Source organism: Trichoplusia ni, chromosome 4, assembly GCF_003590095.1.
Source record: "Trichoplusia ni isolate ovarian cell line Hi5 chromosome 4, tn1, whole genome shotgun sequence".
Lineage (NCBI taxonomy): Eukaryota > Metazoa > Arthropoda > Insecta > Lepidoptera > Noctuidae > Trichoplusia > Trichoplusia ni.
Window position 1 is genome coordinate 9,032,949 of NC_039481.1, and position 20,741 is coordinate 9,053,689.

General features: G+C 33.7%; 3 protein-coding genes across 3 annotated transcripts; all 3 read right to left on the reverse strand.

Moving 5' to 3' along the window:
- Positions 1–1,367: 1,367 nt before the first annotated feature.
- On the reverse strand, positions 1,368–4,524 carry LOC113492928. Its single transcript, XM_026870659.1, has 8 exons — positions 4,427–4,524; positions 3,989–4,092; positions 3,466–3,622; positions 2,607–2,752; positions 2,371–2,431; positions 2,162–2,285; positions 1,715–1,810; positions 1,368–1,496 (listed from the first exon to the last, which is right to left on the reverse strand). Exons 2-8 carry the CDS (start codon positions 4,080–4,082, stop codon positions 1,407–1,409), a joined length of 768 nt encoding a protein of 255 aa, XP_026726460.1. The 5' UTR covers positions 4,083–4,092; positions 4,427–4,524; the 3' UTR covers positions 1,368–1,406.
- Positions 4,525–8,206: 3,682 nt separating this feature from the next.
- Positions 8,207–12,801, reverse strand: LOC113492929. Its single transcript, XM_026870660.1, has 8 exons — positions 12,718–12,801; positions 12,289–12,372; positions 11,603–11,744; positions 11,085–11,224; positions 10,647–10,707; positions 9,172–9,283; positions 8,839–8,934; positions 8,207–8,314 (listed from the first exon to the last, which is right to left on the reverse strand). Exons 1-8 carry the CDS (start codon positions 12,764–12,766, stop codon positions 8,255–8,257), a joined length of 744 nt encoding a protein of 247 aa, XP_026726461.1. The 5' UTR covers positions 12,767–12,801; the 3' UTR covers positions 8,207–8,254.
- A 1,602-nt stretch (positions 12,802–14,403) lies between these two features.
- Positions 14,404–17,975, reverse strand: LOC113492932. Its single transcript, XM_026870663.1, has 8 exons — positions 17,957–17,975; positions 17,708–17,795; positions 17,135–17,273; positions 16,808–16,947; positions 16,197–16,257; positions 15,658–15,769; positions 15,195–15,290; positions 14,404–14,669 (listed from the first exon to the last, which is right to left on the reverse strand). Exons 2-8 carry the CDS (start codon positions 17,775–17,777, stop codon positions 14,589–14,591), a joined length of 699 nt encoding a protein of 232 aa, XP_026726464.1. The 5' UTR covers positions 17,778–17,795; positions 17,957–17,975; the 3' UTR covers positions 14,404–14,588.
- Positions 17,976–20,741: the final 2,766 nt, after the last annotated feature.

The following is a 20,741-nucleotide window of genomic DNA, read 5'->3' on the forward strand; positions in this document are numbered from 1 at the left end:
ATCAAAATCCTAATAATTGCGCTCCATGTTCATTTAACAGCCTTGTTTTATAGCATCTAAAAGAAAAAACGTTCTCGCTATCGAGAAGTAGGTGATAAACTGACAACCGGGTAATAGAAGAACAAAGCGCGGGAAAAATCGCTGACTAAAGTTGATTCATTTATGTTTGTAAAAAGTGTATATGAAAATGATTATAAATCTAAGTATGTGTATGTAATATATCTTATGTATTAGTATTATTTTAGTATGTAAATAAGTAAGTCTACATATTGCACACTATGTATGTTTAATTAGGGTGTATATATTACGACCTCTATTTATAGGCACATCTACCTCTTGATATCTCTGCATCACCCTATGGTTGACTGGTAGAGAATGGCTCAGGCATTAAGTCCGCCATTGTACATATATTTAATGTAATGTATAAGAGTGTAAATAAATAAATAAATTATAATAAAAATAGTTTTGTTTCTTATTCATAATGCTATGATATTATAATTATTATATTTTTATTATATTTTCTTGCAAACGTAATATGTTCCAAATATAATTGGAATAGTAGGTTTGTAGGTTATAAAAAAATAAATCGGGCTTGTGCGCAGTGTGACTAAAGAGTAATGTAAAATACGTTTATTTTCAGATATACATCCATTATAGTTAAACGTATCATATTATTTCGTTTTTTTTATTAAGGTCCGCCATTCATTTTGTTTTTCAGTCAATTCTTGGAGTTTTCAGCTTTTCCATTATTATATGTTATAGGTTTATCTTCTTTTAATATATAAAATTCCCGTGTCACGATGTTAGTTACCGTACTCCTCCGAAACGGCTTCACCAATTTTTACCAAATTTTATATGCGTATTCAGTAGGCCTGAGAATCGACTTACATCTATTTTTTCATATCCCTAAGTGTTAAGGGTTGCTCACACTAAAAAAAATATTTTAATTTTTGGATTTGGATTTTGGATTTTTTTATAATGTGGCTTTAAAAATACATACAACTGGAAGTAATTTATTAGGCAAAACGACGTTTGCTGGGTCAGCTAGTAACAATATAACCGTAGTATGAAGAAATAAATATTAAGCAGTAAAGTGACCGCGCAACAATATTTACTAACGTTTCTGTTAAATACCGCCATCTAGTTTATGGTACAGTTACTATTTCTGAGCCCTTGATCATTTCAGGTTCATGTAATTTCTCATGTTACTTACAGATGGCGTTGTATTTGTTCTTGACAATTCATTTTCTACTTTTAAATTAAGGCAATAAAACAAAATGCATTTTTCATTTTTTTATTTATTTGCAAAAGTATTTTACAAAGTTTATTATTCATTCATCAGTCAGTGAATATAAATTGTATATTGGCATTCTTATAATTAAAGTATATTTGTACTGTACTGTAAATCAACCAAGAATTCCTCCGAGGTTAATATCAGCTAATATGTCATTGCCAACATCTTTCACGGTCTCACTTAAAACCTTATTAATGTCATCCTGAAAACAAAAACATTGAATTTAAATTACAACAAAACATTTTACAGAATTAATAAAAATTGTTTAACGCAATAATATATTCAAAAATCTTTTGGATATAATATTTAAATAAAAGCCACAAACCCATTTTTTTTTGACACCATTTAAAAGAACTTAATCTATCTCAGAGGCAATAGAGTTCAAATTGTAATAAAAAATATAAATAGTCCATTTTTTACCTCATAAAGCTTCACCAAATCAGGAACGAAATGTTTCAGGAAAGTATTAATGAAAGCCGCGAGTGAATCATCGTTGAATAAACCATTGATTTGAGACTGGAAATAAAGAATTGTTCCGATTACTCTTGTGGTCGATATTAACGAGTCAGTGCATCGAATGGACTTTTAGTTAATAATTAAAATAGATAGAAAAATAGATTTCGGACTCAAAGAGTAATAAAGGGTCTGTAAATACAATGCCTGACCAGACATGATGTATTTCTGTTTTGCAACGTTGTTACGGTCATTAATTTCATGGGTGACATTTTTATGTCATCTTCAACGTCACGAGTCCATCTCCAACCCCTATCCCTATATCATCAGTCACTTCACTCTTCAGTCAGTTCTCCAATTCAAGTCAAAGACTTGAATTTTAGAGAATACATTTCTAGATTAAATTATTCTTACCTCAAAACCTCCCAGTTCGAATTGGACATTACATTCCAAAATGTTCAAATGCAGGCCACTGCCAATAGACAGTCTAGGGGCCAGCAATAAAGATCCCTTGAACCTCGGCTTAATAATGTCGATTCTGGAAAAAGGTACGGTTTTTACGTTTCTGATTTACTGATCCAAATATGTCAGAAAAAATAAGTGAGATTAAATTAATGACGTACTTGCCATCTCCAGCCCCAAAAATGTTGGTACCAGCAACATGAATTGCAAGGTCGTAATGCCCTGGTAACAAAAAAGGAACATAGAATTATTATTGTACGTAGTTATTTAAAGATATTCCAAGCACCATAAATATATAATCGTCCAATTCGAATTATCGGATATACAGTTTTTTACGACGACGACACTCTACTCTTTTCTTCTACTAATTTTACATGAAAATTGTTAGTAAACTTACTGGCATCAATTTCTAAGACGGGAACGTTGAAATCAAATTCCAGGCTGTACCTTTGGAGGAACAGAGACACTGTGTTGACGGATAAAGTATCCACGACGAAAGTGCTCAGCTTTGAGACTGTTACATCATTCACTTCTACTCTGGCTCTGGAAAAAAAACACAATTGTCAGAAGTTTCTAGAAAACATAATTATAACTTCTCTCATTTCATCGTTAAAGGGAGACCCCACGTAATACGTTAATTAGGATGCGTCATTTAGGTTCTACAATAGAGGCCTACTTTCATAGATAGCCTTATCTATGAAGAGATTAATTCTATTTTATTACGGTTGTTATTATTAGTGTTTTTATAACATCTCTTTGGTTATCTGTGATAGTTATAATTTCCAAATAAGTACATCTATGCCCGCTTTCAAACTTCACAATAAAGACAGTATCAAAATGATTTAGAAGATAGTAGTGACGAACTTACGAAAGCTAAAAAAAATGTATTTCGAATTTGAAATTAAAGCAATTGTTAATAGCTTGAAACATAATAAACATTGAACACAATCTACATATTTGTTGTTGTTCACGACGTAGATATTTATAGATCCTAATCGTTGTGATGGCTGATAACTATTGCGCCAGATTTCCATACTACAAACAACGTTATCTATTTCGCAAGTATTTACCAAAACGACAAGTAAATAATAAGTAAATTAAGGCTAAGATTATCGTTACTGCAATGTTTTTGGGGGATAAATATTTGCACTCCAATTCGAGCTCTCAAAAGATAAAATTTAACTTTTGTCTGGAGTCTTAAATCATAAGTCCCCTCTTTTTTATTATTTATAGCAAGTGAAGAGAATAATACTTACCCAGGAATAGGCAGGACATCGTCTCCAATAAACAAGTGGTCTAATTCAAGGGGATCTAAAACTGGTACATCATCACTACCAGTCAGCATGGTCCCTCTCAAGTCTTCTATTAACCCGACCAGCAGGTTCTCAAGAGCACTATTTCTGACAACGGCATCTGGAATTATTCAGAATATTCTCATTAAGACCCAACCATTTATCAAATTTCTTTTACTATCATCCGATTTTACTCATATTTTGAAAAAAAATCTCTTTTATACCTGTACCTAGGCAATTAAATGGGGAAATTTGTTCTTCCTCAGTTAATGGCCTTGGTAAAACAAAGGTAATAATTGGATTCCCCTTGAAAATTCAGCTTAAGGCAATTTGGAAAGGACCAAAAAACTCCCCCTTATTGCAGAACATTTGTTCTTTTGAAGTAAGTTGTACTTAAATGCATGGAGGAAGGAGGTTGCATATCATAAGTTTTATTAAAACAGTTTCATTCAGTGATCCCTACATTTTTATAATTACGTCTCCTTACCTTGATTTAATAACGCTTCTTCGATTCTCATCAACTGGATTGGCGTCGCCAGCGCCAAACCAAGGATTGAGATCAATATAAGTGGAGTTTGCATTTTTGTTAGTCTGAAATTCATTAAATTCAGAACATGTTAAGAGCCCGAATATCATATTAAATGAGGATTCTTTGAGTTATTATTATTATTGTAATTATTTTTAATAAAGCGTTTTAAATGTTGTAAAGTAACTGAATATAAACAATACCTCATTATATTGAATGGATAAGGATTTCATCAAAATGATTTATGATTGAAGGAATTATTGATGACAACATTTCTTTTTTGTGCAACAGCTCGGTGAAATTGTTACATCATGCGGATTTGACCATAAAAAACCTTATTTACCGCCTGTTTCTATTGCATAGCTATGTAAATACATAATAAGTTTATCAAAAACGTACCTTATGCTGGCGTTTCAACACAAAACTGCTAATGAGTATACCTTGTCTACAGATAAAATATATAATCCGCTATTAACACACGATAATGATATAATTATCTAAAAAAATGTTGATAACCGATTATGGTATTTGATTTTGAAGTACAATTAATTGGTAACAAAACAAGATTGTTTGTATGTTCTATTTATTTAATAAGCGTGCTTGAGTGCTCATTTGTTTTCTTATAAAACCTGTTCTTAAAGCAATTATTTTAATAATTAATAAGATGAAACCAATATGCGGCAAGTGAAGAAGTATCTCAAGATCTTAATATTTTAATTTGTTGGCGACAAGTAAATTCCTGTGCACATTCAAATTGATATGTCAACCATTATACTTTTCTAGCCCATTTGATCGAAATATTCAGAATCGCGAGACCAACTCGCCTCTGACAGGTTATTACTTACCTATTGATTTTATATGATGCTCTTAAGAGGTAAACATCCAGCATATTACTTCAAAGTAATCCAGAAAATCATAGCGATGCTCAGTTACTTCAAACACTCCCATCGCCTTTCACCAATTCTTAAAGCAGTAAGTTTTCTTGCTGTTATGTAAAAGGGACGACGCAAAGCAATTTAGCATTCCGTCTTGCTTCTATCATTGCAATGGTACCTACACTTAATTTAAGGGTGCCAAAATCTTCCAAGATGCTGTTAGTCGGTCATTATACAGACTTGTTTACGTTTTTCACGTTCGGTTTTTTGGCTTGCTTAAGTCTCGTTTAATGTTTTTAGTAGTATTAAACTTTCCATACTTGTGAAGTTCACACATCACGACAGAAAACTGCACCCCGCATTTTGCCTCGTGATTGCGATATGGGTACTATTTTTGTACTTGCCTACATAGTTCTAATATCACAACATACTAAAACTATGTTTAAAATGTTGCGCAAAACATATTTCCGGTGACATTATCACGTATGTTGCAATGGCAAAGTAACAGTAGTTAAAATCGATTATTTTGAGGTTATTTATACTATTAATGGAAGTTATATATTTTATAAGTAACTTTCGTTAGGATAATTCATTATTTAATGATGCTACGATATACTTGCGTGTTTTTATCGGGATTGCTCGACTGGTTTCGGACCTAACTGGAGTCCTTAATGACCGTGAACTGATGCGGCGGCAAGATTGACTTGCAACCCCGCCGCCGATAAATACGCGTGAGTGAGCCGTTGCATCAAATAATAATTTATGGAATACGTGACCCAATAAATGAATGATTCTAATTAAAGTTTGTTTAATTTTGAACTGATTTAAAATTATTTATATGAAAAAGAGAATAGGTATATGAGATAGAATAGATATTATTAATAGACTAAATTATATTTTGAAGTTACACGAACAAAAATAGCATAGAAAATTACAATCAAAAAATATATTAGGTACGAAACAGAAGAAGAAACATTACTATATTAGTATAGCAAATAAGATAATCTTAATCAATCATTTTAAGCTTACAGAATTACACAAAGGGATTAACATCATGAGTGGGTGGCACTCATGATCGCATGTATGTAAAATATTGTGTTCATAGAGTGTAATAATTAATGTAGCATCAAAATAAATTCTTAGCATTTTTGTCGCAAGTATCATGAATTGAAGATAAAATTCTATAGTATATCACGCGGTGATTATTAATTTGATTAGAATATCAAGGGTTCTAGCTGTCTCTGTCATACTACAGGGCTTAGACTTGTCCACTCTTCTTTTATCTCTTTCTGTCAGTTCTATTACTAAAAGAATTAAAAACAACATTCTTTCCAACGTTTTTAAATACACTCACTTTCTTGTGTTTGTTTGTCGTTCCGGTTGGATTTGTGTAACTCAATTTTGAGGTACTGACCGATAAGCCAGCAGGCTGTAATATTCAGAGTATCTTCAAAACAAAGCATTTTACATCTATAAAATGACTGGACCTATTTTGGTAAAATTTGAACAGTGACATTTAAAACATGAGCATTTAGATTGTTTAAATCTATTAATTTTTAATACATCTCTTGGGTTCGTTTGTAACTTAATTCATAACCCTGTCATACACGTCATAAACGGCCTTGAAATCGGTCAGTTACAAACAAGACAGATATCAAAAGACAAATACTCATCGTACTTATAAAATATAACATTCCTTTCTTCAATGGCTTGACAAATATCAGTAACAATAGATTTACAGATAAAACGACTGAATTCTTATCATTAACACGAAGAGAAAATATTAATTGTCGTTGAAGTGGATAAGACTCAGGTATTCAGAAATAGTCTAAGGAGTCAGGGCCTAAAAATACTTTTGGGACTCACTGCTCTACATTTCTTCCTTTTTAGCGAGTTTTTTTTTTAATATACTTCCTATGTGATCAACTATTCATAATTATTGCGGCAAAATATTTTTTAATTAAATCATCAGTAAAAAAAATATTCTGTTGAATTATAACGGCTCATGAATAAAGTTAGTAGAAACTTCTGGTGAAGAACGGAAGGTCAGGAGGTCACACATTGTATTCTTTGGGTAAACCTAGGATTCTAAAAACAAAAATTTTATTAACCCTTCCATTTTTGCAAAAACCTGGGCACCAATTCCGCTATTTACAATGGCAGATGAAAGAATGAAAATTGGTGCTATACGTTTTAATCTAAGCATTTATTCAACACAGTAATTGAAAATTCAGTAGGTACGGGTACGGAACACTCAGTTAATACAATGAATTTCAAATTATTTTGCTGGGAAAAGTCTTAAGAAATTAGGAATAGTTTCAAATTGGCCAAGGCCATTGTAAATAGCAGAACTGAGGCCCTGCTTTCAATCACTTAAAACTTTACGACTAACTCTGACAAAATCAACCTCATTAAAATTACTAAACTTTGTTTAGTTAGAAATTTTAGAAGAGTTTGAACAAGTTCAGACAGCTGTTCGTTCTGTCTAGACAATAAGTAAACAGATTACCTTAATTCTCTTTACTTGGACTGTTGAATCACATTCATCAATTCTGAGGCCATTTTCGTATGAAAGTGTGTTTTAGTTTTACATCGTGAATTGTGATCCTGAAAACAAATAATGTTAACAGAAAATAATGTTTTATTATCCAAATCAGATAATAAATTAAACATATAGTCATTATATATTATGTACTCTAAAAATCACCGTCGAATTTCATTAACTTTATAATGACCCTTGTAATAGTGCAAAATACTTAAAACTTCTTTTGTATTTACGGCATCGCCATCACGTCTGTCTGAGTGCCCTTCCCAGCTACATTTAAGTTGCGTTACTCTTTACGATTTTGTCTACTTTATACCTATTTTAATTTATTCCTAAACTAGCACAGACTTTGACGTTGCTGCTGTGTTGCTAGACGAGAATGTCATGTTCGTGTTTTTCCCCGACCACGAGTGCTGCCAGTGCAATAAATGTTATGTGTGCCATCTCACTCACATTATACATTCGAAATCTTGTGTGTGCATATATGTTTTGTATTTGCATAACTTATGTGTATATGTATTCGTTACCTCTTCACATTAAAACGAGAGGATCAATTTCGATGAAAGTTGGTACGAAGGTGGCTGGCATCTGTCATTAACTTAAGTGGAATAAAAGTAGCTAATAATCTATTTTTATTCCACTGCTTTAAAATGTTTTGCCGCTAAAACACACTTCCATGCGGGCGAAGCCGTGAGCACCAGTATAAATACCTTTTTGTTTTCGAAATAGGCTTTAAAAGAAGAAATATATTGGTAAAAATAATTTATTAAATAATTATTTATTTATCTTTTGTTTTCTGATGACGCCTTACAAGTTGTCGTTGACGATGTCCCTGATGACAATTCCGAGGAGTTCGTCGATATCGTCCTGAAAATAAACGAGAAATTAACTAAAACTACTAATTAAACTCTGGATGTATACTAAGTGTGAAAAGTAAACATTACTGTAGCACAGAGTAAGAATAGATTTGTGGCCTTAAACTTGAATCAGTTCTATGTATGTTTTAAGCTTGTTTAGGTTGACTTATAGTACCTACCAGATTTACTTAGTTTAAGACTAGATGGCGCTGTATAGAGTTTTAGAATATTAGATTAAAAATTGCACTCTGGACAATCTAACAAATTTAACAGATTGTCGTTCTACAGCTATGTCCATGTAGTAAGAGTACGTTCATCATTTTTTCGATCAGATTAACATAAATGAGGAATTATACTTTTCAACCGACGTCAAAAAAGAACAGGTTTTCTATACGTCGGTATTTTTGTGAAATTTCATCAAGATTTTCGATTTAGCTTTTTGTTGAAGTCGGTTATCTGTGTTGTTTAAAAAATATGTTACTGACTAACTGACTAACCGACCTCTGTTGCTTACTATAATCTTAATAAACTCACTTTGAATTCGTCGAGAACTTCTGGGATGGTTTCGCTTATGAATTTGTTGATCTGTTCCGAGTAGTTGTTTCCTTGGATGACGAGCCTGATGTTGGTCTGAAAAAGAGAATTCAACCATTAATGTGAACTTATTTTAACAAAAATAGTAAAGGACATTGTATTTTTGAAGAAATTTCATATTATTTCTGCTCGGCATATTAATTCTAGATGAGTTACGCAATGCTTACCAGAATTACGAATACCAGATTATCTCATGTAATATTTAAACAACCCGAAAAAGACTGACGAAATTCGTGTTCATTTTTATCTATTAAGACCTAAGGAAATACTTACATCAATGGATCCAAGGGTAAGGTCGATGTCGACGTTGCTGATGGAGATTCCAGAAATGATTCCAATATTAACATTTACAACACCCTTCACACGGAGAGATTGGAGGTCAATCCTGGAATAAAATAAACGAATTTTAGACTGAATTGTTGGTTGAGATTTTAGATGCCGTACCTACTATACCGTAGATCGTGGGACAAATGATTCTATGTTGAAAATGATCATCTGTCTATTTTTCAACAATTTTTTAAAACTGCCCAAAATGGTCAGGAATCTCTAATCTAAATTTCCATAGATCCCCGTTGCAAATTTGGTTTGCTAACCTTTCCCTCTCTATAGTAAGGCGGGAGAATCCTCATAGACACCCACTTCCTCGGTTGAGGAAATGGTAGTGTCAGACTTTTACTGACTAAACCTGAACCGCCGTGCTACGTCATCCGCGTTTTTGTGTCGGTGTATGGCAATGCGTTGCAATCCTTCATCCTTCCTAACCTTTCCATACTTAACATTCGTGTTACATAACATGATAAAGACTTTTCGCATTCTGGCACAACAAATAAATATCTTTTATCAATGCAGTTCGAATTGGTATTGAATAACACAGATTGCGACATATTTTCAAATTTCTGCTGATAAAAAATATTCTGTAATTATATATCTTGGGAATTAGAGTAATCCGAGATTATCGCTGAGATTTTGACACAAAAAGTATGATGTATTACTGGTATTACGCTAATCGCGCGTCTTTTTTATAAAATGCGCGTTATTTTACCTAAGATGTTTACGTTCCGCATTCTTACTCATATATTAGGGTATTCTTTATTAAAGGTGATCGATTTTCATATTCATATGTTGTATTTGACCTCTTTTCTAAGATACAGTCTCTCATAAACCATAATTGTTGGCTGTAAAAGGCTGTGATTATGATAAATCTATTAAAGGAACTAGTATATTTTTTTACAACAAGATTTTTTTTTTAATTTTATCAATGCAAATGCAAAATTACTATATTCAATTAATCAAAGGCTAAGTAATCAAACTGTCACATGACCCCACATATAGCAGGAAATGGAAATCAATAATACGGCTGCTAATCATCTGATAATATCTCATTTCGTAATCACTTTAAATAAGGGTCCAGCAAATAAACATCAATATTTTTTACGTCACTTACTTTCTGCAGATTATGGTACAGAGTACCAAAATGATGTTGAACTAATATACAAAGAACTGGGGTTTTCGATAAAATCCTCCTTTTACATTTTCTGCTTTGCCCGGCGGCCTTTTTTTGTTTGCTTGAAAGGCCTGATTGTATGTCGCGCTCTGCTCACTGACGAAAACCACCCGGGCCCCTTCAACTGCCTGACCTAGAGCCACAGTGTCACTCGTGCATGCCCCGCCTAGCGTTCTTCACGTTTGCCACAAATGCGAACGTCACCTTTTCCAAAATAATAAGTCGGTTTTATAGTTTGTCTTACCTGCCGTCAAGAGAACCTTCTGCGTTAATATTGAAGAGGTTAGCCTCAGCAATGACTTTGTCTGCAACAAGAAGTATAAATTAAAAGAGGTTTATAGCAAGTAGTAATTCTACGAAGTTCTATGTAAAACTATTTTTTTTATGTTATGTTAACTGTTACAGATAACTGGCGATACAAGAAATGCGTTTAAAAACATCCATTCAGTTAAATAAATATTCTTACATCCATTGTTTGTTTAAAATCGCATTATTTTTCTAGACTATGGGCACTGACAAAAACAACATTCCATACTTTCCAATAGGCATAGAGACCGATTTTCTAATCCCAATAATAATCGTACGTAATTGGCCCCTACCTTACCTAGTAGCTGAATTACTTAAGAAAATTACGTATAAACTGATAAGTTTAGCATCAAGCTGAACATTAAGCTGAACTTACCTGCAGACAAATGGATAAGAGGCAGTTCAATGTCGAAGTCAAGACGGGAAGCTAAGAGGGCGTAGTTGATGTGGTTGATGACGATGTTGCTGAGACCGAAGCCGTAAACCTCCTCGACGAGAGCGGCGGCGCTTAAGATCCTGGAGACGAAGACAAAAATATAAGTTTTAAGCATTCAGGAATTTAATCCTTGTATCCGTTACGCAAGGATTAAATTCCCAAATAGTTGATCACAAACATTTAATCCACATGCACAAAGACACCCAGACTCAGGACAAACATTTGTGATTCACAAGAATCCTCATGGGTCTCCCGCCAAAAAGGTAGTGACCTTCTTGGCGGAAGATCATATCTACAATCGTTAACGTTAAAGGTCAAACTCTTGTGACTACAATTCAATTTTAGTATTTATGTACACTAATTAACTAATTGCAAGGGCAAGGGAAATACCTACAGACTTCATACGAATAGGATTCATTTTAAGAAAAGGAAAAATTCATGCTGTAATAATTACTTACGTGGGTACCGGGAGAGCGTAAGTGAATACTTCTTTCTTGACGATGAGGGGGTCTAATCCTGCATCAATAATGGACTGCTGGACATCCTCAATAGCTTCGATGATGGCGTCAGATACAAAGTTACGACCGTCGGTGGTAACAACTGCAAATAATAGTAAATTTTAGTATTCTATTGTTTAGAAGGTCTGGTTTTCATTCTACACGATTCTAATTATTTGATGAATTGGGTGAAGTATCAAACTAGCAACGGGAAATGGGTAAGAACTCCAAAATCTCGATAGTGGGTTTTGAAACCTATGCAAGTCGTATAGGTTTCAAAACCGCCTATTGATATCATAACTAAGGTATAAATAATGAAAGATGATTGTCGTAAGTTAAGAGAGCTTACCAGCTCTTATGGTGTAGGATTGATCTTTATATCACTACTGTAACAAACTCAATATAAAAAATAACGTCTTACGACTTTAGAGATAGGTAACTGAAGCGGGCGCAAGAGAAAACAGTTGATTAAAGTTTAAAAATTCTCAATTGAGAGCAATAGTAAAACTAACGCGATTCGTGATGAAAATTGTGAATTGCCAGAACTATGTAATATGTCGCAAAGATTTAATAACTGCATAGTAGGACAGAGTATACGATGACAATATTTATAAAGAAGATGTTGCTAAGCGAGACACTGAACTTACCGTTGGAGGTAGGGACTGCATTGGCACTGATGCCAACAATCAGTAAAGCAAACGCGATGAAGCTTTTCATTTTGACCGAGTTACCTGAACACAAAAAAATAAGTTAGAAAAAATAATTGAAAGCTGAAAAAAAATTTCATGCAATGGTTTTTTTTTAATTTAAGAACGCGTGATTCCAAATCCTTTTGAAAACAGAAGTGTTGCTGGCGGGAAAGCAAGAAGTCGCACGAAACTTTACAATTTTAATTTCAAAAGTAGATTAGACCCCTACTTTTGTTAAGTCTTGCATATAATTACAATTATCTTAATAGTTAATCTTTAATTGTCACTTTTTAAAAGTAAAAAATAGCACTTTTTAATTTAAAATGAATTATTTACAAAAAACAAATACTCACTTAACAAAAAAAATATTATAAAAATTCGTCTTACCTTTTCCAACTCCCGTTATTATTAACTTGGTGTGGCCCGTTTTTATCATATTTATATAGTTATCTAACGATAAGCATATTAATTAACTTGTAATCTGTTTGTTAAATGCCTAATTCTTGCAGAAACATTCTGTTATTTCGATTACATGCCCTTATCTGTAATGTCGTCATTTATCCAAACTATGTGTATCAGTTTTCTATAGAATCTTAAACGCTCAATTAAAGTAAGAATAAAAAATAATGTTCTGGTCCCATGGTTTCTATCAAGGTATCATAAAAATATGAAATGATTTTCTTTTGTTTATCTCGGCGAAAAGCGTGAACCGGGGAATAGCATAATGATAAGTCGGACTCCCAATCTAAAAATACTTCGTGCCTCTTCAACTGCCTGAGCCGGCGTCGCAGGATCAGTGGGCTGGTCCGAAAGGGTTCCCGAGGCCCCGATACACGAAGGGCAAATAAAGGAAAAAGGGTGGGTATTAGTCAGTAGAAGTCAGACGCTCCCTTTCGCTCAATCCAAAGCTGAAGGAGTCACCAGAAGATATCTTATTTAAAAAAAAAAACTAAAAATATGATTGCTCGCCTCGATTACCACATTATCCAGTAACATAACTGGCGAAATAGTAAAATGGCCAAATTTGATGATTTTTCTAGCTACCTAGATTATTTGATAAACAGTTCAGTGGGGCTCTAGAAACTATTCAGGGAATCTTAAAAATATAAAGGAAGCATAAGAATTATAAACATTGCCTGAAATAAAAGCCTTCACATCCAAGTTTATAAACTTTTTTTAATTTATATACTGACTCTATAAAATTAAACCGGTGAGTATAAAAAACCGTTCAAGTATGAGTCGTAATTGCTTTACCGAAAATTCCTTACAAATGAAGAAAATGAAATTCAAAATAATTGGTCGACCAACTTCGACTACCATTTCATGACGACGACGACGTACGACTTCCATCGACTCCGACTATCATAGTTAATGAGATTGAACCTAATAAGAGTGCATTCGTAATAAATTGGACGATTAATTTAATTTAGGTACGAGAACATTTAATACGAGTTACCTTTTATTATTCCAAGGAAGTATTTAGATATAGAGATTATAAATGTAGTGCTTATTACTTGCACACCTGTGATCCACGTACATCCTAATTAATGGTCCGACAAATAATTTGCTCAATCAATTGATAAACAGTCAATCAATCAAAGAATGTAGGAGTGTCAGAAAAATTTTATGAATTTTATTACATCATTGATTGATAAAATTTGTTAGTGACTAATCAACCAACAACAGCTAGCCAATACAAGTGTAATGAGATACGTTTATGAACCGACTGCTGTCCTATAAGTGGAAATAAACAAGAAAAAATACAAAAAAGCGGTCAAGTGGAAGACATAATCGTGAGGGTTTATACAAATAGGATAAATAAAAACAAAACGTTTGGGTGTCACATAAATTTAAGGGTTAACCCACAAATTAATTTGTCACCTATCTGATATACGACGGTAACAAGGCCCCCTACAATTGATCTTTATTTTTAGTGTCTGTCAATAGACCGGCTAGGCATATGTGAAAATTAGAGTCTAAATTGAAACAACCGGTCAAGTGGTGACAGAAGAAAGGGCAGACGAAAAGTCGGTGGTGCAGTTTTTGACCCTTTGGGTGAGAAAAAAAAAGAAATATATTTTAAAAGAATATATTTATTGTTACACATTAATTTGTACCAAATACATTGCTTATAATACTACTTACATTATAATTAAATGAAAATGTTAATCGATGATTACGAAAAAATATTCAGTGATTCAATATTAGATAGAAAAAGTAACTAGAGTGAACTTAAAGTACGATATTAAGAAATGTAATTAAACTAAAACTTTTGATGATTTCAAAAATTCGCTAATTAAGTCTTTCATCAAAATCTCCAAGAGCTCGTTGATTTCATCCTGGAAATAGAAAGAATAATAAGAAACTAGGTACGGAAGCATAATATACTGTGAGTGATTTTATTAAAAATATCAGTAAGCCCTGCTAGACTTAGCCACAAGAGTAAATTTCATAATCCTTGTATTGCATAGTTTTCACAAATATTCAGGTCACATGCACAAACACACCAAGACTCAGGATAAGTGTTAGATCACACAAATTCTTATCCTATGCGGGGATCGAACTCGCGACACGTGCTTAGTGATTTTGGTGTGGTGACCTCAACCACTGAATAGTATCTACCACCATGTTTTAAATTAATATTAAAATGGTTACGGAACCATGACAGTTCACACAAACACGCCCGCAATAATATTACTATAAGACGTAGCGGTATTCACCTAATACATTGAGAGGACGCATTGCCTTGCAGCAAGAATAGAATAGAATAGTAAGGCGAATAAAAAATATCAAGCTTGGTTTATGTCAATAACGTCTGAACTCACAGCCCTGGTTATTTGAAGAAACGTAATATATATACTTACACTGTGATCTTTCAAGGTAGAAGGGACTGTGGTTCCGAAGAACTTGTTGACAGCGTCTGAATAGTCTTTACCTTGCAGAGCCAGTTTCACATCAGACTGTAAAGAAAGTTCCGTAATATTTTAGTAAACCTTAAGGATATTATTAAAAATGAGGAAAATATCGTTTTTCCTACTCAATATACTTAAAATACTGTAAAAAGGGGAAAGAAAGCTTTCTTCATCCACAGCCATTGCAATGAAACGTCAAAAACGAAGCCAAAACATCTACAATAATAAACATGTATCAATTTTGATATTTTATCTACAATGCGACAGTTTCGAACTTACAACTGCATTAATTAACAATGCACAACAATATGGCGTCATTAGCTGTTAAGCTATCTTTTTCATCTTCAAATGGAATGTTGAGACAAATATACATTTTAGAACTGCATCACTTAACTAAGTGTTGGCTAGTACTTACATCGATGCCGCCTAAAGTAAAGTCGATCTTCACATTTCGGATGGTGATGCCGGAGATGATGCCAATGCTGACGCGAACGTGGCCGGAGACACGGATGCGCTGGATCTCCATCCTGAAGAAAAAAAACGGTATGAAAGGTATAATGAGTTATCCATTATACCTATATTATCAATCAACTCAAGTTATCACGGCATCTCGACATAGGCCTCTCGCAACTAGCGCCATTACACCCTTGCTCGTATATGAGTTTGTGACGTTGTAGGCTAAATATCGGAAACTACTGAACGTTTTTACTTATAAGAAACCAGATTATTTGTATACAGTAAAGTACTTAAGAAAGTATTAATATTAAACTAACTTAAGAAAAAGGAGAAGCGAAAATTCCGACTTGATTATCAAATGCGCTTTTGGCTCAAATAGGACGTCTTAACTGTGACATAAACATTTTAACCTTCCGTTTTAGAGTGTTGGGCCGTCAACAATTAAGAAATATGATTACGGGAATTTTGAAGAAAACTAAAATGGAGCAAGATACTCACTTTCCAGATGCCTCCAGACTAAATCTGTTACTAAAGAACGTGGCTTTGGCTGAAGCAGCGCCTGAAAACGAACAATAGCTTTATTTTAATGCAATACATAAGTGCTAATGATGTTTTTATCACAATAACAATATTTATCTGACATCGGCGGTTCTATTGGAGAACCGACATCTTCTTACTAGATTGGTTATTCCTTACAAAAATACTGGCTTTCTTTGTCATTTTTTTCCTTCACGGTAAAATATAATAATAAGGGATATTTATTACACATTATATATTAAACACGCCCGGAGTTCAATCCAGCGCAGGACCCAAATATTTACGTGCCTTTCAAAAAACGATAGCTGTGATATTTATTTCTACGCACACAGCATTCGAAAAGACGGTAAATGCCTTGGAATCAAACTGGAGTCTTTGATTTTTAAGTCCAGCAGTAAGACCGGTCACCACTAGACTATACCATCTTGCCACTAGGATCTTACGATTGGCTTTAAGGATCGAAAATATAGTATAAATTTTCATTCCATATGTTTATAGAAATTGGGACAGTGAACAGACCTGACAGATGGCAAAATCAATACAGCACAGATAAATGAGAAAAAAAATCTTACCAGCACCAAACACTATTTTCGGGATTTCAATATCAAAGTTAAGACGATTCGTGACGATGCTGTAACTCATCCTCTTAACATCAACGTCACTTAAACCGTTGCTAATCACCTCTTCTACCAAGCCAGCGCCGTTGAAAATTCTGAAACGCGTATAAAAAGTGATGCATCATTAAATGGGCATACTTATTAATAAACAAACAAATCAAGAAGTAAAAGCAAAATAATTCAAGATAAACTATTTATTTTAAAGAGAAATTGTTTTTTTTAAGGTAAGTTTCGAAAACGTAGCCGAAGATGAAATAATAATATATTAAAAGAAAAACTTACACAGGTACAGGCAATTCGTAAGCCACTTCTTGTTTCTCGATATACAAGGGGTCGAGACCAGCATCCTTGATGGTCTGACATACATCTTCAATGGCATCCACTATGTTACTGCTTACAGATCGCTCATCTCTGAAGTCGACTGGAAATGTAATAGGAATGATTATTGTACGCGTGGATTTTGGGCAATATTATTAGTGGATTGGGCATTTGTTGCTGTGATTCTACAATTGTATTGTGCCTTTAATAATGGCTCTCAAAGCACGCTGCGATGTATATTGTAGTGCTATTTTCCATTACGGCGACAGTTGACTGCACGGATAGCCGAGTGGTTTAGGTCACCGATCCAAACCTGTGAGTGCGTGTCGCGGGTTCGATTACGACTGAGTCTGGATTTCATTGAGCATGTGTCTAGAATGACGCTTTACGAAGCACTAAGGATGAAATGCCTTAATTTGGGAGCCATTTTTTTTAAATAACAGAAAGTTAACATTTTAAGGTAATACTGAAGACCTTTACTTTGCTAAAATTTTCTCATCTCTTTTTTAAAGCATATCAAATATTGTCTAAACTTACTTATTTTTTCGACTTGTGGCAAACCGACTGCTACTGCGATGAGGAAAACCAAGGCTGTGATTGTCTTCATTTTGATACAAGATTAGATCTATAAGAGAAAAAACTTTTTATCCCTTGCACACTCCAAATCACAATATTAACATTTAAATTAAATGGGAAGGCTTTTGCCCAGCATTGGGTCAGAGTGAGCTAGATGAAAATTAAAAAGTACAAAATTTAAAAAGAAAATGGTTAAAATACCCATCTTACCTTTAAAATATCCAGCAAGGAACTGATAATTAGGGAACAACACCGCATAGTATTTATACCTGTAGAAATTAATTAACCCCTTTATTAATCAGTAGGTAACACCGCCATCACCCATTGACACACATTACCATCTATCTAATTAGACAATCTGCAAAAACCAAGTCGTCAATGATATAACAATAATTTGGGATTTCACCTAAATTAAAGGAGGTCGCATACGGAAAGGATATCACGTGCTATGGTGATAATGAAAGATAAGAAGTTAAGCCGCACTCGCCGCGGTCAGTTTGTTGATAGGTGGCGTTTCGTAAACTTATTGAGAGCTCACCTATTTTGGTCTCTATAAATCACCGTTACTTAATCGATCTTAATTTTGAGAACCTATTTATTTTTATAATAACTATCGTGAGTCGAAGTCAGTTCGACTCGCGATCCCGCCGCGTCTGCTCATGATTAAGGACTCCGGTTGGGTCCGAAACTAGTCGGGCTACCCTGATAAATACGCGTGAGTAAACCGTTACATCTTTTAATAACCTGTTTATTTCTATAGAGGCAATATCAACTGTCTATCTAGCTGTCTATGCATACTATATAGACTGGTGACAGACGGACAGACACATGGATAGACGGACAGCTTAGCAGACAACAGTGCCTCAGTGATAGTGTCCCGTTTTGATCCTCTCATACGGAACCAAAGATACAAAACCGAGAAATGAAGGTAACTGGGAAGAAGGAGATGGGTGCAAAAAATAAAAATCTTTTTACTCCGACAGTTATTGGAAGAAAATATTAGAGAGGTATTTTTGCACTTATCTGAAGTATAAGAAATTGACAAAAATATACTAGGCACTTTACATTTTTGGAGATAACGACATTGCAAAATATTATAGGTACACAGTAAACATTAACAGTAAGTTCCATTAATCGTTCTTTAATTAATTTATAATTCATCGTTTGCAGGGCCCATACAAATTGACTCCACGGATAGCCGAGTGGTTGAGGACACAACGCCAAACCTATAGAAAGCGGCGTGTCCTGGCTTCGACCCTCGTAAAAGACAACCATTGTCATAAACGAATTCTTATATGTTTGCGAAAACTACCGCGACAAAAGGGAATAATCATAAAACTATTAAAAAAGTATCGTTTATTAAATTATTATGCAGGCAAACATATTTAACATTATTTTTCCTTTTTCAGATAACACAAAATCGAGCAAGTGAGGGCTGGAATATAGCATTTTTTTGTACAATCACAGGGAAAATGCTATTAGAAGTATTATTCTTTAAGACACAGCTTCTAATAAAAAAAAATTCATCTATATAATTCCATCTAATCAATCGTCTCCCTTGGACCTACGTAGAAAACTAAAAATCTAACTTCAAAGTCAACGCAATCACCGTGCGATGACCGTTGATTATATTTTTTAGAATCATTCAAAAGAAGGCAAGAATCAATGTTATAAAAGCAGTCCTGTTTATTTTTGCTATGTTGTCGAGATCTTTTTCCTTAGAACTTCGTACCTATTTAATGATTCTGTTGATGTTATATTTTATTTTTTATTTAATTTTCTTTATTGACATGCTAGCGAGAGACCTGTCCTTCTAATTAGTTGCTTAAAACGTCTCCTATTGAAGCTACCGCTCGTTCGGAAGGTAGATTCTCATGGAGAAGAACGAGCAAGAAACACTAACCAACCACCAAACCTTGATTATTTTTAATTGCTTACTTACTTGTAACTATCGTCCAATAACAGAACTGCAGTGCGCACCAAATGTACCCCTAAGATACAGAAGCGTTTGACTATCAGTCGCGAAACAATCGTTAATCAGATTGTGATGATTTAGCTCCCGATACAAAAGTATAATAGTCATTAAGCTTGTAATGACAATCATAAGTAACGATACAATCTAATAAATAGTTCGAATCGCATTTCAAAACTTCATAAAAGAAAAACAAGTTTCGATTGGTTTTTTCGGTTTAGAATCAAAGTACTTATTTATTTGTTAACTAGCTGTTGCCCGCGGGCCCGCCCAATACAAATCGAAAATCGATTTTTTGTTCCAATTGCAATTAGCACGGGAACAAAATCGGGATCAAAACTATTAAAGATGCGTTAATCCTGGTTATAAACTATTATGTGAATAAAGTTTCTAAATCCGTTCAGTGGTTTTTGCGTGAAAAAGGAACGAACATCCAAACATTTATTATATTATAGTAGTATTTATAATTTTAGTAGGATATTTATTTTTCTATTTGCCATAGATTGTGTATTAGTCTGTGATAAAAATGAAAAAGAATTTTTTAAAACTAACGTACATACACAGATTAGTAAAAAAGCAGTTGAAACATTTTTAATTCCATTTCCATTATTTTTACAATTAATTTTTTAGTATGATTTTAGTGTAGGTGAGATTTTGCCAAAATTCACAACATAATTCTACATACTTAAGTGGTATATGCAATATTAATGATTTTAACATTATTATTATTGTACACGAGTAAGGCCCGCCTGACAGAAAGTCAAGCTGCCTCTCTTTAGCCAATGTTCGAATGAAAGTTATGTGGATTGATGTGAGCCTTCATTGTGTGGCTTCCACAGTAGTAAGTTTTGTTTTTCCCACGATTTTATACTCGCTTTTCTTGTTTGTTTGTGTGTCATTGCGGTTGGATTTATGCAATTCAATTTTGAGGCATTTCCCGAGAAAAAAACTTTCAGCTACAAACGGCAAAAACGGCTGGACCGATTCAAGATCTTTTTATCATTTACCATTTATTGCGACTAG

Bases quoted from the DNA above. Each gene is read 5' to 3' on its own strand.
- LOC113492932 (XM_026870663.1), bottom strand. From the start codon at position 17,777: ATGAAGACAATCACAGCCTTGGTTTTCCTCATCGCAGTAGCAGTCGGT. The intron at 16,258-16,807 runs GTAAGATTTTTT...GTTCGTTTTCAG, and splicing joins GAAAATAGTGTTTGGTGCTG to GCGCTGCTTCAGCCAAAGCC. The intron at 15,770-16,196 runs GTGAGTATCTTG...TTTTTTCTTCAG, and splicing joins AGTCTGGAGGCATCTGGAAA to GATGGAGATCCAGCGCATCC.
- LOC113492929 (XM_026870660.1), bottom strand. From the start codon at position 12,766: ATGATAAAAACGGGCCACACCAAGTTAATAATAACGGGAGTTGGAAAA. The intron at 11,745-12,288 runs GTAAGTTCAGTG...TATTATTTGCAG, and splicing joins TGCAGTCCCTACCTCCAACG to TTGTTACCACCGACGGTCGT. The intron at 8,935-9,171 runs GTAAGTATTTCC...TCTCTTTTTCAG, and splicing joins TTACCCTTGGATCCATTGAT to ACCAACATCAGGCTCGTCAT.
- LOC113492928 (XM_026870659.1), bottom strand. From the start codon at position 4,082: ATGCAAACTCCACTTATATTGATCTCAATCCTTGGTTTGGCGCTGGCG. The intron at 2,753-3,465 runs GTAAGTATTATT...TTTTTTTTCCAG, and splicing joins GATGTCCTGCCTATTCCTGG to AGCCAGAGTAGAAGTGAATG. The intron at 2,286-2,370 runs GTACGTCATTAA...ACCTTTTTCCAG, and splicing joins TTTGGGGCTGGAGATGGCAA to AATCGACATTATTAAGCCGA.